The sequence below is a fragment of the Henckelia pumila genome, chromosome 2 (genome assembly GCF_033568475.1).
Source record: "Henckelia pumila isolate YLH828 chromosome 2, ASM3356847v2, whole genome shotgun sequence".
Taxonomy (NCBI): domain Eukaryota; kingdom Viridiplantae; phylum Streptophyta; class Magnoliopsida; order Lamiales; family Gesneriaceae; genus Henckelia; species Henckelia pumila.
The window spans coordinates 141,796,988-141,815,580 of record NC_133121.1 but is presented as its reverse complement, the minus strand read 5'-3'; the positions used below and the strand labels follow the sequence as shown (position 1 = coordinate 141,815,580).

Here is an 18,593-nt window from a genome sequence, read left to right as displayed (position 1 = left end):
AATATACAAGTAATACACCAGTACAAGGCTGGCTTTCACCATCAGAATTCAGTTTGTGATCTCTTTATGAAGTTGAAACATTTTTATTCGACGAAAAGTATACGAAATGAATTCATTAACAAGTGTTTTTTTTTCTGTCTTCTAAGTTATGGACAAGGTAATGAAGTTAATACATAATACATCAGCACAAAATAATTGTCCAACAAAATCGTGACGCTACGTGATCATTTATCTTGATCAACTTTCTTTCCAATCCAACTAGCAACAATGGGTGTAAGAGCTACCGTGGGAGGAAATCTGATGGGGGAAGCAGCCTTGTGGGCCGCATAGGCCAACGCAAAAGTCCCAACTTTCTCCCCCGTTTCATTAGTAGAAATTCCAACCTGCAATGGCTACAAGACATAAATGTTGCATCCTACAAAAACATGAAGTTTGTTCACAGGGGAAGCTGTACCTTCTGTAGCAATGCTGGCACATCAACTCCAGCGCTGACCAAAGCATAACAGAGGCCAAATGATATCAAGGAAAGGGTAATTGAAGTGGCTAAATATGCTCCTCCGTATTTTGCCAGGAGTTCTTTAGCTTGATTTCCCTTTGAACTGCTTTCTTTGTTTTGTTCATTTCCATCCTCTTTTGCGGAGAATATCTGCATATTTCAGTAGAAATTCAACAGATGATTAGGTATGTAAAACACAGACATATTCGCCACCACAGTCAAATGTTCTCCACTGCTCCCCGATTGAATAGGAAAAATGCGTCCTTTCCCCCTTATGAGCAATCACCGGATTTTGAAAAAATAAAAGGAAAACAAAATAATCTATGCTTAGTTCTTCAAACCACTCCAGGCCGAGCCTTAAACAAGAGGCAACAATTATTGTTTCAAAGAAAACGAAGTAAGACAGATAACATCCAGAACCCATTTCCCGCCAAACAGAACTCTTATAATCAATCGAGTAGAGCTCCCAGCAAGCATAATTACCAAACAAAACACAATGATAAATCGATACGTACAACAGGAAAAAATAAATGGGCTACCTTCCAAAGACCAGCTTCAAGGCCGAACTTCTCCGTAATTTCTTCCGCAGAAGATGGAGTCTTGATTTCCTCAGTTTTCTCCTGCACCGCTCTTACACCGAACCTCGTAAAAGCAGACTTGGGATAGCTCAATCCACTGGGCTTTCCATTTCTGGGCAAAATAGTGGAAGAGCGAGCGTCACTAGTAAATAATCGAGAAGGGACTTGAAGAAGTGTGGCGGCCATGGATTGCTAGCCAACGAGTCTCAACATCTGCTGTTGTTCTTTCTTAGCCGTGGGAGAGTGATATCATATAGTAGAATTCTTGATAGAAATAGTGACAAGTAGCACATTTTTCCACTGCTTATTTCAAGTTTTAATAATATATATAATAACATAAATGATAGAATGCAAATTATGTATTTTGTATTTAGTTAAAAAAATTTATTTCTGTATACTTTACAAATTTTTAACTGCGAATACTATTCAATTAATAATTATATAAATAAAAAAAAACAAATTTATGTTTGTTTCAGTAGATGATAATTTCATTGAATTAGTAATTGATGCCAAAATATCTATCTATCTTACCCGTCATCACAAAAATGATAAATTTGAGTTTTATTCTTAACATTTGTTATATTCTATTTAGTAATTACTAGATTTTAAAATTATTGGAAAAATATATATACTTTTGTTATGTGAAAACCGGTGACGGTGAATGTAGTAGTAGTAGAAGACAAATTAACATACTATTTCTTTTTGTGTTTAAAGCAAATATGTGTGTACCAATGAGTAAAAATTTATTTGGTATCCACTATTGTTATCAAATTGATACATGAATTTTTGTTAACGATTTAATTGGTATATGTTTACTGGATTTCGATCAATTTTTGGTGATATTTATGTAAAATATCCGATTTGCCCTTTATTACAAAAATTACACATTTTGTTTTTAATTTTAATTAGATATATTTGTATATTATATTTTAGACGTAAAAATTGATTTGATTAAAATTTTTATTTGTACACAATCTTACTATATCATTAAAGTAGAGAACCTTTAAAATTCAATTAATTGGTGAAATTTGGGATGAAACTACGATTATATCCTAATCCAATCAAAACCAAATGTATTAGACAAATTAGTCATTTTATATGGTCTCTTTTTTCTTAGTCTTATCTTATTTACAAAAATGACATTCGTTATCTTTATTTGCATTTTTAAAATTTTATATTAGATACTATCATTTTTAAACTTTTGAATATCTAATTTATCGTGTGACTTTTAAAAATAACATGAAAATCAATTAACATAAAAAAACTTTTATATACGCATACACGCATGGCGTGCAAGAGAGTCTAGTATTTATTATATTAGATAGATTAAATGCATTATATACTTCACCGAGAAAGGATTATATAAATTATATTAAAACATACAATATCTAAATAATTGTAAATATATAAATTGATACCATAAAAAATAAATATATAAATATTTTTTTAGCAAAAATTATGGTTTTTGTATACATAATTTTCTCATTAATATTTTGAAAAAATATTAAATAAATAGTGATTGTGATAAATATTTTTATATATTTTAACTATGTACAAATTTATTGAATATATTATTTTATAAAAATTTATGTAAGTAAATTAATTTCAAATTATATTTATAAAAAAACTCATCAAATCACCAATTAAACTTCTTCATAACGTGGCAAATATTTTTTAATCAACAAATAAAAAATTGAAAGTTTATTTAAACACAATGATTTTATAAGAGAACATGACTGATCATAAATTGAAAGTCGTTCTCAGACTTTTTTTGACAAAAAAAACGATGAAGTTGGTTTTAAAACAGAATAATATTATTGCATTGATTAGTTTGTATTATCAAAAGACTATCATAATTTTTTATTCATCATAATTTGGTCAAAAACCAATGGACATGTACCAATTAAGCCATTAATAAAAAATCGTGTATCAATTTGACATTTAAATATTTCATTTACCAAATTAATTTTACTTACCAAATTAAGTAAAAATTAATTTGGTACATGAACTATTGGTTAAATGTCAAATTGTTACACGAACTTTTGTTAATAGCTTAATTGGTACATGTCCACTTGATTTTAACCAAATTATGATGAAGAAAAGAGTATAATTGTCTAATGATATATAATACAAATTAATTAATGCAATACTATTATTTTGTTTTAAAATCAGCTTCATCGTTTTTGTTCTCTTATAAAATTATTGTGTTTAAATAAACTTTTAATTTTTTTATCCGTTGATTAAAAAACATGTGGCACGTTACGGCGGAGTTTAATTGGTGCTTTGATGAGTTTTTATTATAAATATAATTTGAAATTATATTTATAAATTATATTTATAAAAAAACTCATCAAATCACCAATTAAACTTCTTCATAACGTGACAAATATTTTTTAATCAACAAATAAAAAATTGAAAGTTTATTTAAACACAATGATTTTATAAGAGAACATGACTTATCATAAATTTAAAGTCGTTCTCAGACTTTTTTTGACAGAAAAAAACGATGAAGTTGGTTTTAAAACAGAATAATATTATTGCATTGATTAGTTTGTATTATCAAAAGACTATCATAATTTTTTATTCATCATAATTTGGTCAAAAACCGATGGACATACCAATTAAGCCATTAATAAAAATTTGTGTATCAATTTGACATTTAAATATTTCATTTACCAAATTAATTTTACTTACCAAATTAAGTAAATTAATTTGATACATGAACTATTGGTTAAATGTTAAATTGGTACACGAACTTTTGTTAATAGCTTAATTGATACATGTCCACTTGATTTTAACCAAATTATGATGAAGAAAAGAGTATAATTGTCTATTGATATATAATACAAATTAATTAATGCAATACTATTATTTTGTTTTAAAATCAGCTTCATCGTTTTTGTTCTCTTATAAAATTATTGTGTTTAAATAAACTTTTAATTTTTTATTCGTTGATTAAAAAACACGTGGCACGTTACGGCGGAGTTTAATTGGTGCTTTGATGAGTTTTTATTATAAATATAATTTGAAATTAAATTTATAAATTAAATTTATAAAAAAACTCATCAAATCACCAATTAAACTTCTTCATAACGTGGTAAATATTTTTTAATCAACAAATAAAAAATTGAAAGTTTGTTTAAACACAATGATTTTATAAGAGAACATGACTTATCATAAATTGAAAGTCGTTCTCAGACTTTTTTTGACAGAAAAAAACGATGAAGTTGGTTTTAAAACAGAATAATATTATTGCATTGATTAGTTTGTATTATCAAAAGACTATCATAATTTTTTATTCATCATAATTTGGTCAAAAACCGATGGACATGTACCAATTAAGCCATTAATAAAAATTTGTGTATCAATTTGACATTTAAATATTTCATGTACCAAATTAATTTTACTTACCAAATTAAGTAAAAATTAATTTGGTACATGAACTATTGGTTAAATGTCAAATTGGTACACGAACTTTTGTTAATAGCTTAATTGGTACATGTCCACTTGATTTTGACCAAATTATGATGAAGAAAAGAGTATAATTGTCTATTGATATATAATACAAATTAATTAATGCAATACAATTATTTTGTTTTAAAATCAGCTTCATCGTTTTTGTTCTCTTATAAAATTATTGTGTTTAAATAAACTTTCAATTTTTATCCGTTAATTAAAAAACATGTGGCACGTTACGGCGAAGTTTAATTGGTGCTTTGATGAGTTTTTATTATAAATATAATTTGAAATTAAATTTATAAATTATATTTATAAAAAACTCATCAAATCGCCAATTAAACTTCTTCATAACGTGGCAAATATTTTTTAATCAACAAATAAAAAATTGAAAGTTTATTTAAACACAATGATTTTTAAGAGAACATGACTGATCATAAATTGAAAGTCGTTCTCAGACTTTTTTTGACAGAAAAAAACGATGAAGTTGGTTTTAAAACAGAATAATATTATTGCATTGATTAGTTTGTATTATCAAAAGACTATCATAATTTTTTATTCATTATAATTTGGTCAAAAACCGATGGACATGTACCAATTAAGCCATTAATAAAAATTCGTGTATCAATTTGACATTTAAATATTTCATGTACCAAATTAATTTTACTTACCAAATTAAGTAAAAATTAATTTGGTACATGAACTATTGGTTAAATGTCAAATTGATACACGAACTTTTGTTAATAGCTTAATTGGTACATATCCACTTGATTTTGACCAAATTATGATGAAGAAAAGAGTATAATTGTCTATTGATATATAATACAAATTAATTAATGCAATACAATTATTTTGTTTTAAAATCAGCTTCATCGTTTTTGTTTTCTTATAAAATTATTGTGTTTAAATAAACTTTCAATTTTTATCCGTTTATTAAAAAACATGTGGCACGTTACGGCGAAGTTTAATTGGTGCTTTGATTAGTTTTTATTATAAATATAATTTGAAATTAATTTTATAAATTATATTTATAAAAAACTCATCAAATCGCCAATTAAACTTCTTCATAACGTGGCAAATATTTTTTAATCAACAAATAAAAAATTGAAAGTTTATTTAAATACAATGATTTTTAAGAGAACATGACTGATCATAAATTGAAAGTCGTTCTCAGACTTTTTTTGACAGAAAAAAACGATGAAGTTGGTTTTAAAACAGAATAATATTATTGCATTGATTAGTTTGTATTATCAAAAGACTATCATAATTTTTTATTCATCATAATTTGGTCAAAAATCGATGGACATGTACCAATTAAGCCATTAATAAAAATTCGTGTATCAATTTGACATTTAAATATTTCATGTACCAAATTAATTTTACTTACCAAATTAAGTAAAAATTAATTTGGTACATGAACTATTGGTTAAATGTCAAATTGATACACGAACTTTTGTTAATAGCTTAATTGGTACATATCCACTTGATTTTGACCAAATTATGATGAAGAAAAGAGTATAATTGTCTATTGATATATAATACAAATTAATTAATGCAATACAATTATTTTGTTTTAAAATCAGCTTCATCGTTTTTGTTCTCTTATAAAATTATTGTGTTTAAATAAACTTTCAATTTTTATTCGTTGATTAAAAAACATGTGGCACGTTACGGCGAAGTTTAATTGGTGCTTTGATGAGTTTTTATTATAAATATAATTTGAAATTAATTTTATAAATTATATTTATAAAAAACTCATCAAATCGCCAATTAAACTTCTTCATAACGTGGCAAATATTTTTTAATCAACAAATAAAAAATTGAAAGTTTATTTAAACATAATGATTTTTAAGAGAACATGACTGATCATAAATTGAAAGTCGTTCTCAGACTTTTTTTGACAGAAAAAAACGATGAAGTTGGTTTTAAAACAGAATAATATTATTGCATTGATTAGTTTGTATTATCAAAAGACTATCATAATTTTTTATTCATCATAATTTGGTCAAAAATCGATGGACATGTACCAATTAAGCCATTAATAAAAATTCGTGTATCAATTTGACATTTAAATATTTCATGTACCAAATTAATTTTACTTACCAAATTAAGTAAAAATTAATTTGGTACATGAACTATTGGTTAAATGTCAAATTGATACACGAAATTTTGTTAATAACGTAATTGGTACATGTCCACTTGATTTTGACCAAATTATGATGAAGAAAAGAGTATAATTGTCTATTGATATATAATACAAATTAATTAATGCAATACTATTATTTTGTTTTAAAATCAGCTTCATCGTTTTTGTTCTCTTATAAAATTATTGTGTTTAAATAAACTTTCAATTTTTATTCGTTGATTAAAAAACATGTGGCACGTTACGGCGGAGTTTAATTTGTTTTTTGATGAGTTTTTATTATAAATATAATTTGAAATTAATTTTTTTCATATAACTTACTTAATTTTTTATTAAAATAATATATTCAATAAATTTTTACATAGTTAAAATATTAAAAAATATTTTATCACAGTCACTATTAATTTAATATTTTTTCAAAAAAATGAGAAAATTATGTTTACACATAATTCTAGCTGAACAAATATTTATTTATTTTCTCTGGTATCCGTTTATTTATTTACAATTATTTAGATATCGTATTTCTTTATATAATTTATCTAATTTTTCTCGTTGAATTTTGAAATATATAATATATTTAACATATCTATTATAATAAATATTATGTACAAATAAAAATTTTAATCAAATCAATTTTTACGCCTAAAATATAATATATAAATATATCTAATTAAAATTAAAAAATGTATATTTTTGTAATAATGAAAAAATTAGACATTTTACTTAAATGTCACCAAATATTAATCGGAATCCGATGGACTTATACCAATTAACTCATTAACAAAAGTTCGTATATTAATTTAATATTTAATCAATAGTTTTTATGTCAAATTAATTTTTAATCTAAAATCCGAGAATTTCTAAAAATATATATCTGTATAATAAAAATAAGTGAATAAAACAAAAATTCCCAGAGCACTGCAACAGCGGCCTAACTTTAAATTTCCACGACACATTCTGTCCAATGTACAACCAAAATCAAAACACTATTCAAAACAGTACTTCAAACAGCATCAGACCGCGCCACGCCTCAACCACCGCCGTACCACCGCCCTCCATTCGATTCACAGATCGATCACATGTCTTCTTCCGGCAAGAGATGGACGAGGTTCAAGAACATTCTCAAACCCAACGGAGGATGGGGATGTGGACCAAAGACTACAGATGTTGTCGAGGTCAGACACGCATCTAACTCCTCCTCCGATCAGTTCCACCGCCGCGGCCCCTCTTCTTCCGTCAGCTCCTGGGAAAGACACGGCGGACGGAGGTCAATCATCGGCGGCGGCGACGAAGAGGACCACACGTCCACCACATTCTCCCTCAACGTCGACACCTCCTCTCCGGAAACACACAACGATCATCCCAAATGCGCAAAATTAACCGTCAGCTCGTGCCGGAAAATCCACGACAGCTTCGCCGTAGTAAAAGATTCCGAGGACCCTTTGAGCGATTTCCGAAAATCCATGCTTCAGATGATCTTCGAGAGGGAAATATATTCGAGAAGCGATCTTCAGCAGCTTCTGGACTGCTTTCTGCGGCTGAACTCGCCTCAGCACCGTGACATCATCATCCAAGCATTCATGGAGATATGGAACAACGGCGGCGGCGGCGGCGGAGGCGCTGGATGGACGCCGCCGTGATCTTCCGAAGGTAATTAGCTAAATAGTTAGGTGTGTGGGCACGGGAGATTGATGTGGACATGTGAAGACATTAATCTGAGCTGCTGGTAGATCAAAAAGTGGAGCAGAAAAAGGCATCTCATAGGAAATTTTCAAGAATGGAAAGATTTGCGCATTTAATGTAATTAATGTAAATTACAGAAGTTTTAATCATAACAAATGTTAAAATTTCTGTCTTCTTTTCATGAATCTACAACTTGGTCTTGCAATGTTAATATATTTTTACCGCAACTTCTTTTATTTTATTGACCAAGACCAAAGTGACTGCTTATTTTTGTTCATCACAATATAATATATACAAAACAAATTACTCTTTTCAGGGACTAGAAAAAAATTTCAACCGGGACTACCGATTTGATAAACAAAAATAAACTAATATAAATTAAATATTTAATAATTAAAATTTTAATTTGCAATAAAAAAACTTGCAAAATATTAATGGTAACTATAGATATGATATAGTGATATAAAGAAAATATAAATTACTAAATATTTGATGTTTCAAATGAGCTGATTTCGAAAAAAAATTTGAAAAAAAATTAAGCTTTGTATATATAATATATTAAATTTTCTTCTTCAATTGATATTCTCACAATATATCAAAAAAAAAACAAAAAATGATGTTTCAAGCAATATAATACGTCATAAAAAAATTTACATGTGAACCACTAAAAAAAAAACATCATAAAAGAAATGAAAGAACTTTAAAATACAAAAAATTTTCATATCCATTTTCAAATTGAAACAAAAAATATATATAAATCCTACAAGTAAACTATTTGAAAACGCACATCATTTGCATATTTTTAATTAAAAAAAATCCAAAAATGACATAAAAAATCATTAAAACAAAATGAAATCATTTCAAACAGTTCACTTCACAATTAATTTCAAAAAACCCATAATTGCACAAATCAATGAAATCAAGATGTTAAAAAACAACAAAATCTAGTTTTAAAAATCACAAAAATCTAGATAAAAATTGAACTTTCGGAACGAGTTGAAAAATAATTTTATAAATCAAACAAATCCTACAAACTTATTTCAAAAAATGAGTTGGATAAAGTATTGGGCTAAATAAAAAATATAACATGGACTAAGATTATATATATATATATATATATATATATATATTATAACTAATAAAAAAAATTGGATTGTAGCCCACCACAGCCTTTGGGGTGGTTCTGCCCCTGACTCCTTTTGTAGTAGCTCGGTTTCATTTTACAAGATGAAGAGATTTTAAACATGTTAGAAAATGACATATAATTTTAAAAATTTTAAAACATGTTTAAGGAGTCCTTATTTGGTGAAAATAAGTGGAAAATCATATCCGAAACGTCCAAAAATGGTATGGTAGGTCCCGGGGGTCCAAAAATGACTTTGGAAGGACCAAAACAGTTCGGAGCACACGGACCAGTTCGGACCCTCCGAACTCAGTGCAGAACATGTGTCAAAAGTGGATCGGACAAGTGGCAGTTCGGACCCTCCGAACCCAGTTCGGACCTTCCGAACTCCCGCCAGATTGAGGTGTCAAAAATGCACTCTACACGTGGGAATCATGCCCGTTTCGGAGCCTTCGAACCCAGGCCTATAAAAAGGGATCCAAAGCTCTCATTTTGGAATATCAATTTCCTCTCCTTTCCCGGTAATGGCTCTATTTTAAGGGCTTCGGGACTCTTTCTTTAAGAGTTGGAGTAGGAAATAGTATTTTTATAGCGGACAGTGTCCGTAGTAGCAGCCAGGCGACGGAGCTCTGGCGAGTCATCTAGGGGTCGTAGCTAGGCTATGCCCAGGCTCTGGGGCATGCGTCATCAGCGGGCTGACGACGGACGAAGGTATGACTTTGGTTCCCTATAGTAAATAGGGAGTATGCTATAGATTAGTTAAGGCTTTTAGAATAAGGTTATAATGCATGAGTATTTTGCATTGTAGTGCGGATTATAGGCTTGGACTTTAGAGCTGGTATAGCTTGCCTAGTAGAACTAAGGTACGTAAGTACAGACTGAGATAACCAGCTGAATATACATGTTTATGTGTTGCATTATTATCTGTCATGATATGCATGATTTACTGTTCATGATTTGTATGCGGCATTTGCATACCATGTTGAGCTTGTTATTCTTTTGAGATAGCCAGTTGTTCTAGGGTCGCTCAGCCCTAGGGTTGTTGTTATTATACGATCGGGTACCGTGTGACACCCACTGGACCGACGGGGCAGCGTGTGCGGTTTTACCCAAGATGGTGATAGTCCAAGATCGGGTTCAGTATGTGTGGTACCCACTGGATCTTTGGAGCAGCGTGCACATATTGGAGGCGTCTGTGTACTGAGCATGATTTTTCCAGATATGATCACAGTTACCCAGAGCATTCCTAGTTCATGTTGCATGCATCATATAGACCTGTATATTCAATACTTTACGTACTGGGCGTTAGCGCTCACGTCCATGCTTTTATCTCGGACACCCCATTCAACGGGGCAGGTTTGCAGGTGGATCAGGAGCGAGAGTTGTAGTTGGTTGGTGACAAGGGCTTGGTAGCAGGAGTTTTCAGAAGAGTTTTAGATTAAGATTTTAACTGGTATTTATTCGATTTGGTTGTATCTTTATTTAGAGATTTTATTTATGCTTTTCCGCTGTTAATTCTGATGATTTATTATTTAAGTTAAATGCATGCTTAAGCTTCTAATTAGTAGGTGATCACGGCGCGAGTCATTACACCTTTTGTCCCGTATCAATAAAAAAATGTGTATTTTCATAAATATCAAGAAAGTATTTGGGTATGTAATTTTAGAAAAGAATTTCCAATTTAACATTATTTAAATAAAAATTTTTGATATAATAAAATAATTGTACAAGTAATTAATGATATTAATTTAATATGAGTACATTGGTAAAAGAATATGAGTATACATTAAGGCACCGTTCTGTTCACGGTATTACTAATATATGTATAACTCATCACATTCCATCCACGTTCTTTTCATCATATTATTTATCTATATATTAACTATTTATTTTACATCAATCAAATCATTAATTATTTATCTCACATCAATCAAATCATTGAATTCAAATTACTATATTACCCCTTATAAATAATATAATTTTTATTTTATTTATTGTTAAAAGTACAAAATAGTCATTTAACATTTTTATATAAAATTTAATCAATCAAATCAAATAAATCATAATTTATCAATCAAATCTAATACAATTTTAACTATGATTTCTTATTTATTTTTTATTATATTATACTACTTATCTATATATTAGTTATATCATATATCAAACCAAACGGTGCCTAAATATTAAAACTAAAATATATATTTGAGACGAATAAAAAAAAATTGTAGCATAAATGAGTGAGAATTAAGAAGAATATGATTAAATGCATGATTTCATTCAAATAGTTTTTACCTTGAATGGGCTTTTATAAACCTAAACCAAAAACGTATACGAGCGACGAGACACTTTAATGAATTTATATATTTGTGAAATGATTTATGAAAAGTAATTATTTTTATAATAAAGTTAACAGTTTTTATGAGTGAAATTGAGTAAGAAAATCGTCCCTCAAAAAATCACATTTCCTACTGACTTATAAGAGTTTTTTTGCTAAAAAAATTAGTGTTATAGATAGGTTGCTTAAATGCAAGTGACATAATTAATGGATTCGATGGTATCGTGACTTGTGGGGTCATCTAATTGGTCAAAAAACAAAAGAAACTCTCAAACGAAAAATTAGCAAATGAATAAATTGAATTATGATTATATTTCTATTAACCAAAGATTGATTGAATTAGTAAACTTCTAAACCATACAACACTCCGGCATGTTTCTCATGCCCGTGCTCCACGAAATATACATCCCTCATCTTCTGAAAGGCGTGCCACGTCAGCAAGCTATCCGAACCGGCTTGGTGGCACTTACCCACAACCCGGTCCACGTCCAATGCCCGAGCCACCCGGTCCAACCCGCCGTAGAGGCTTTGGCAGAACCGCATCAGATACTTGACGTCATAAATTTTGTTTCCGAAAAACACCCTCAGAACCTCCAGAAACTCGCCCAGCCCGCCGGGCAACTCCCGGCGCGTGAGCACCTTCACCAGGTACCCGAAGTCGTACGCGCTGTGGAAGGTCACCCAGCTCACGGCCTCGTTGCACACCACGCCGGAACTCATCATCAACTCCGCGAACCGGGCCGAGTCGATGCCGGAGTCCTTGTTCCTCTCGAAGTCGATCCCGTGGGCCTTCAGGAGGTCGATGGATTCTGGCGCGTGGGGATCGCGTGACACGTCGAAGTCGGAGAAGTTGAATTGCCAGATGTAACGCTCGCCGGAGCCCAGATCGGGCAAGTTCCCGGCCGCGTCGGAGAGCGTGAGACCGAGCTGGATGAGGTTCAGAGCGTCGACGTTGGACTTGAGGGTCGAGTAGTGGTCGGAAGGAGACAGCCTCGGACGACGGTGGCGCGTGGGGTCGAACTGCGGGTGCTTGTAGATAACCCCCGGGAACTCCGTGTCCATGGACAGAAAAGGGTATCTATCGACGAGATCTGCTATCAATTCAAACTCCGATTCGAGGTTATCCGACCATACTTCTCGGATCTTTATCGGTTTATCACAATCAGGTTGAACGATGTCGGAAGTCATCGCCGGTGCTGACGCCGCAGTTTAATCTGAATTATTAATTAAAAAAAAATGAGCCGGATTCTAAATTTGTTTGTTTGTTTGTTTGGGAGTGAGTAAAGAAAAGCGTGGGAGGCGCCTTTTTTATATACAGAGGAGAGAGAAAGAGAGAGAGAAGGCGGCCGCTGGTTCTTGGAAAGAGAGAGGGGATGAACAACGATAATTTAGGTAATAAAATATTATATTATGGCAATATTTTGTCTTCTTCTTCAATTCTTGTCTTAAAATTATTAACATAACTGATTCCTTATTTTAATCCTTATACATTTTTTTTTATCCTGGCCATTGTACAAAAAATACAATATTTCCAAAAATAAAAGAATATTTTATTAGATTAAAAAACACGTAGTCATTTACTCAAGTGGGGAGTGGGGTGGATACAGTGTGTGTACGAATCAGACACGGGTTTTAGGGCTCTTTTATTAGATTAAATTAAATAAAAGGAGGATTATCCTCGTGTGGTCTAAGTTCAACGCGTCTGATAAGTTTGACTGGAAAAATGAAATAAATTGTAGCAACAATATTAATAATAATAAATTTAAACACTGTTAATTGTAGTCTTTTTCGTACTCAGTCCAAATACAGGGGCTGGAGTGGGGCACTTGAGGGGTCAAATCAATTTGAGTTGTTTCTTAGCTTTTGGTACATGAATGTCACGAATCATGCGTGTTATTGTTTTTGTATTATTTTATCAAACTATCTTGTTAATAAATACATTAATTTGTTTTAAAATATATTTTTCTAATACTTTTACTAATTTGTGTAAAATCATTTACAATTTTACGATACTGTTTTGGTATATATAGAAATGAAACATTCCCACAAGAATAATCCGTCCTACAATGTCATGGGAGTTCTTATGTTTAACTTGTATTATTATTGTGTTTAATATTTTTCAAATCTTAAATGCTCTTCTCAGATACACACAATTAACAATGAACCATGAATGTCAAAGGGTGTAGTAGTAAAATTGAGATGATTGATGAAATAATATTTCATCTCTTTTTTACAAGTACACCAATTTTTTTATTTATTTATTTTTAGTAAACCAAACAATATTTACACATATAACTTATAATAGGAAAGTGGATAAGTGATGATTAGAATTTTCGATTAGTAAACGAGTGGGGATGAAGCCGAAGTACGAGAAAACAATTGTAGATTAATTTAATAAGTGTTTAATGAGAGAGAATTTGCTTCGAGAAAAGTCAAGCATAAAGAGCAAAAATCAACGGCTTAGGTTCCCATTGATTAATTACTGGCGTGATTTTTGTGCTCAATTAATTAATTAGTCTAGAAGACTGGGGGCTGAGACCAAATCAAAAACCTCAACGGGTCCGGGTCGGGGCCATTGGCTTTGTTATTGGATTTATTTATTTAATTGGAATAAAAAAAAATGGATATTAGAAAGAAGCAGGAACTTTCAAATTAACATATGGCGCAGTCATATGCTTCAATTATTCAAGAAGACCTTCTTTCGGCGTTGACTTTTTGGTCAATTACGTTAGTGCTCGCCATCTACTGTTAATATACTTTGACTGCAATGTGTAACTTTACATTATTATTATTATTGTCAAATTTTAAGAAAATATATATGTTAAAGTCATTATGATTTATGGTGCTATTGAGTTTTTACTAACTATATTAAATATCAAAGGTAAAGAAACTTCAATATTAATTTCAAGAGTTTAAATAAAAATACAAATAAAAAACATAAATTAATTATATCCCAGATATACAAAATTTCCATAATCTACATACCAATAAATTAAGCACTTCAAAAAAAATCCATAATTATTTCAAAAAAAAATATATCCATAATCAATTATAATAACTCGCCCCATTTGTATAAACTAGAAAATTGCACGTGCGTTGCACGTGACAATAATTTTATTAGTTGAGATCGAATTTATCGTATTATATCTTAAATTGTATTGATTTTTTAATTAAGTGTTGTATGTTTAACTCTTAATTTTAAATTTTGGGTATAATGATTTGATCTCTAATTAGTTATTGAAGTGAGAACATTATATCATTAACTTTTCTCTTTTGCGATCAATTTGTGATATCTAATTGATGTTTTTATGTTTTATACCTTGAATTTAATTTATTTTTTAACTAATGACTTTAAAATAATAACATATATTTTTATATATTTGTCGAGAAACGTAAAAAAAAACATTGATTTTTGTTATAAACCGTAGAACTGAGCGTTTTGCATTTTACTAAAAGATATAGTTGATGATATATAATTTTATAATTTAGATATTTTAATCTGTGTAAAAGTTCAAACACTACATTTTGATTGTTCTACATAGCAAAAAAATAATTATTGTACTCAATAATCTTTTTTTTCAATAATTAATCTTCTTTTCCAATAATTATGCTTGCAATCAATGTGAATCGAAGTCATGACCTTCACTTTGATACATATTGTATGGCCGAATGCTTATTGCTTTTTCAAAAATTATAGTAATTTGTAACAATACTAATCCAATATTTTAAACTTTGTTGTATCTCAAATATCATGTTTCGATTGTTCTACTCAATATGAATAGTTATTGCATTTCAACAAAAGTAATATCTGTTAAATAATAATTTTACTTATATTGATTTGTAAGTTAAAACAGCAATTTATTTGAAAGAAAATAATTTTTTTAGTTCATTAATTAACTCATCACATTTTGATTTTTAGTCAATTGATTTGTCAAATTTTAGTTTTGATACACTAACTTTTAATTTAGACTATTTTTATTTCAATTTCTGATGTGGCATCTAACAAGTCAATAAATTTTTTTGTCACATCAACATTATTATGCTCATGTCAGCATTTTTTCGATGCAAAAGATTCATTTTCCAATGTCACCAAAACAGTTAGGTCTAAATAGCTGAAAATAAAATTTAGCGTACTAAAAACAAATTTTGAAAACTTAGTTGTCAAAACCTAAAATTAAGCAAGTTAGTGAAAAATAATAATTTTTCTTTATTTAAAAGTTTTAGTTGGAGATAAAATTTGATCTTCTATCGATAAAGTGTATCTAAAGTAATTTTTTTTACGTCTGATAAAACATGTTGTTCATATGACTTGCTTTGATTCTCAAGTATCTTGCTCATGCATAATACATTCAAAATTTTCTTGTGTATTGAATGATTGTTTCGTTAGCTTTGAAGATCAAATTTAATATTTATTGAATAATAATTTAGCATATTAAATAATTAATGTCCTAACAAATACAATACAAAAATAGATTTTTCTAACATAAACTCTGATGTTAAAGTATTAACAAATTTATGCCAAAAAAATTAATTTAATCATACCATTATTTATTTAATTAATGATAAACATAATTATTTCATAAGCTTTTCATAATCTTATTTTAAAATCTAAAATATTAATATGTAGTAAATTTTTTTTTTCCTTTTTCTGGAAAATCATATGCATATAATATGCCACAATCAAGATAACTTTTTTTTTTTTTTAATTTTATTTGTTCAAATCTTCTAACCTACAAATTTTTTATGAAAATAATTTATAAAGTGACTTTGTTTTGGAAAAAAGATTATTACTTTTTTTGTTTTTAACATTTATTTAATATGAAATAAAAGAATGATTGTTTGGTGAATTTTTTTTAGTACAAGTACCATAGAATATCAAATTAAATCAGATTACAATACTAAAGATTGAAACTTCCCGCACAACCGACGGGACTTGAGAATAAACTCGAGACGTGCTTGTTTCGAACAAAAAAATTAACTAAATCTACCTAAATAAATTAAAAAACTTACCCGCAGTCAGCGAAAATCGAAAGTCTCAGGACCTCAATCTTATGGTGGAATTAATTTATTTGTAAAGAAGTTAATAATGTCATAGTACAATTCTATTCTAAAATTAAATATAATTCATAGAAGGTATAGGGACAAAACATCTAGAATTATGCACCATGATTGTACTCCATTGGTTGTATTGTATAGTGGGTTGAGAAATAATGCATTTGTCGATTTTGTGTGTAGCTGTGGTATATCTGCTTCATTGTTTCAACCAATACTAAACATAAGTCACTTGGTTAAATAATATTGATGAAAGAATAAAAGAATATTTTTCATTTCAACATATTCATGAAATCTTGCATGTTTAGATTGCAAAATGCCACAATAGGTTGTTTAGATTCAAGGCGCTTCATCAATTGTCCTTCGTGTATTGCCAAGTCGTTTCTAGGAGTGGGTCGGTACGGTATATAGAGGTTTTCAACAAATACCGTATACCGTTCCGAAATATTCGGTATTGGAAAATATGATACCGATATTGTATCGAATATTCGGTATACCGAAACGTCGATATACCAAATGTTCGGTACGATATAATTTTAAATCAAACCATATCGAAATATCGGTATAACGAAATTTTGAGACGTTACCGATAATATACCGTTCATACCGAAATTATATATTAATGTGTTCATTTTCTTTCGGTACATTACCGGTAATATACCATGCATACCGAAATTGATTCAGCCCAATACAAAATTATTATTATTATTTTTTTAATATAAATAATTTTTTTCGGTATACCGAAATACCGAAAATATTGTAGTGTCATACTGATAACGATACCGAATTTTTCTGTATCGGTATCATAACGTATCGAATTTTTCGGTACACCGTCAAATTCGGCATGTGCGGTATTTTTCGATACAGTAAGTGCGGTATACCAGAGTTTTCGGTATTTTTTCCCAACCCTAGTCGTCCCACATAGTGACAAAAATATTTTTCATTCTAAACAAAATTTTGTTAGGGTTCTTTAAAAAAATTTATATGTGATATTTTGTAATTTAATTTTACCTTATGTTGAGAAGCATAACTTATCTCCTTTGGCCTCGTGTTTTATTTGGTCTGGTGAAATTGTTCAATGGCATGAGCTCATGACTATGTTCAGAACACCGATCACATCTGCACATATTTCGTTGTTATTTTGCAGTTATATGCAAAAATATTACACTACATCTATTTTTAATTAGAAAAATAATTTATTTGTGTTAAGACAACTTACGTAGATCTTCTTTTCCATTCACGATATTGACCTTGACCTCATCAAATTTCTTGAATTCAAATGTTTTGTGACATCTTTAGCGATAAAGGTAGTTCTGCAACCGTGGTACTCCTTTGTTAATGCAACTCGAACTTGGGTTTGACATTTGCATATTTGGGTTCTATGCACTTGATAAGAGAATTGTATATCGCACAAAACTTGTTGGTTTCCAACAATTTATGAAAATTTTTGTTAACATTCGAGAAAATCAATCCGTGAATCATTGTTCTCTGTTTTTTTGCAAATGAAAAGTGAGAAAGATTAATTTAATTCCAAAATACGTACGTGAGAATTTGCTTTCAAAATTTAATAATAGAAACAACCACAGGCATATCATCTATTTGTGAAAATAATTTCTTTCTTGTGAAAAAGAAACGAATTGTGTCATAGTTATTGTTTGTTGCATAACAAATTGGTTAAAAATCAAAATGAAATAAAATAAAGTAGAAAAATATTATAGATGACTAAT

At 29.5% G+C, this 18,593-nt stretch overlaps 2 protein-coding genes across 2 annotated transcripts; both read right to left on the bottom strand.

Annotated features, from left to right (window-relative positions):
- Nucleotides 1-90: 90 nt before the first annotated feature.
- Nucleotides 91-1,344, bottom strand: LOC140883617 (uncharacterized). Its single transcript, XM_073290160.1, has 3 exons — nt 1,036-1,344; nt 455-646; nt 91-383 (listed from the first exon to the last, which is right to left on the bottom strand). The coding sequence occupies exons 1-3, from the start codon at nt 1,258-1,260 to the stop codon at nt 225-227; spliced, it is 576 nt and encodes a 191-aa protein (XP_073146261.1). The 5' UTR covers nt 1,261-1,344; the 3' UTR covers nt 91-224.
- A 10,759-nt stretch (nt 1,345-12,103) lies between these two features.
- LOC140879484 (probable CCR4-associated factor 1 homolog 11) lies at nt 12,104-13,107 on the bottom strand. The gene has a single exon (XM_073283214.1). The coding sequence runs from the start codon at nt 13,000-13,002 to the stop codon at nt 12,154-12,156; it is 849 nt and encodes a 282-aa protein (XP_073139315.1). The 5' UTR covers nt 13,003-13,107; the 3' UTR covers nt 12,104-12,153.
- Nucleotides 13,108-18,593: the final 5,486 nt, after the last annotated feature.

What these genes read in the sequence shown, in the direction of transcription:
- LOC140883617 (XM_073290160.1), bottom strand. Translation starts at nt 1,260, where the DNA reads ATGGCCGCCACACTTCTTCAAGTCCCTTCTCGATTATTTACTAGTGAC. An exon ending in TTGAAGCTGGTCTTTGGAAG is followed by an intron (nt 647 to 1,035) that starts GTAGCCCATTTA and finishes TGAAATATGCAG; the next exon opens with ATATTCTCCGCAAAAGAGGA. An exon ending in TGCCAGCATTGCTACAGAAG is followed by an intron (nt 384 to 454) that starts GTACAGCTTCCC and finishes TAGCCATTGCAG; the next exon opens with GTTGGAATTTCTACTAATGA.
- LOC140879484 (XM_073283214.1), bottom strand. Translation starts at nt 13,002, where the DNA reads ATGACTTCCGACATCGTTCAACCTGATTGTGATAAACCGATAAAGATC.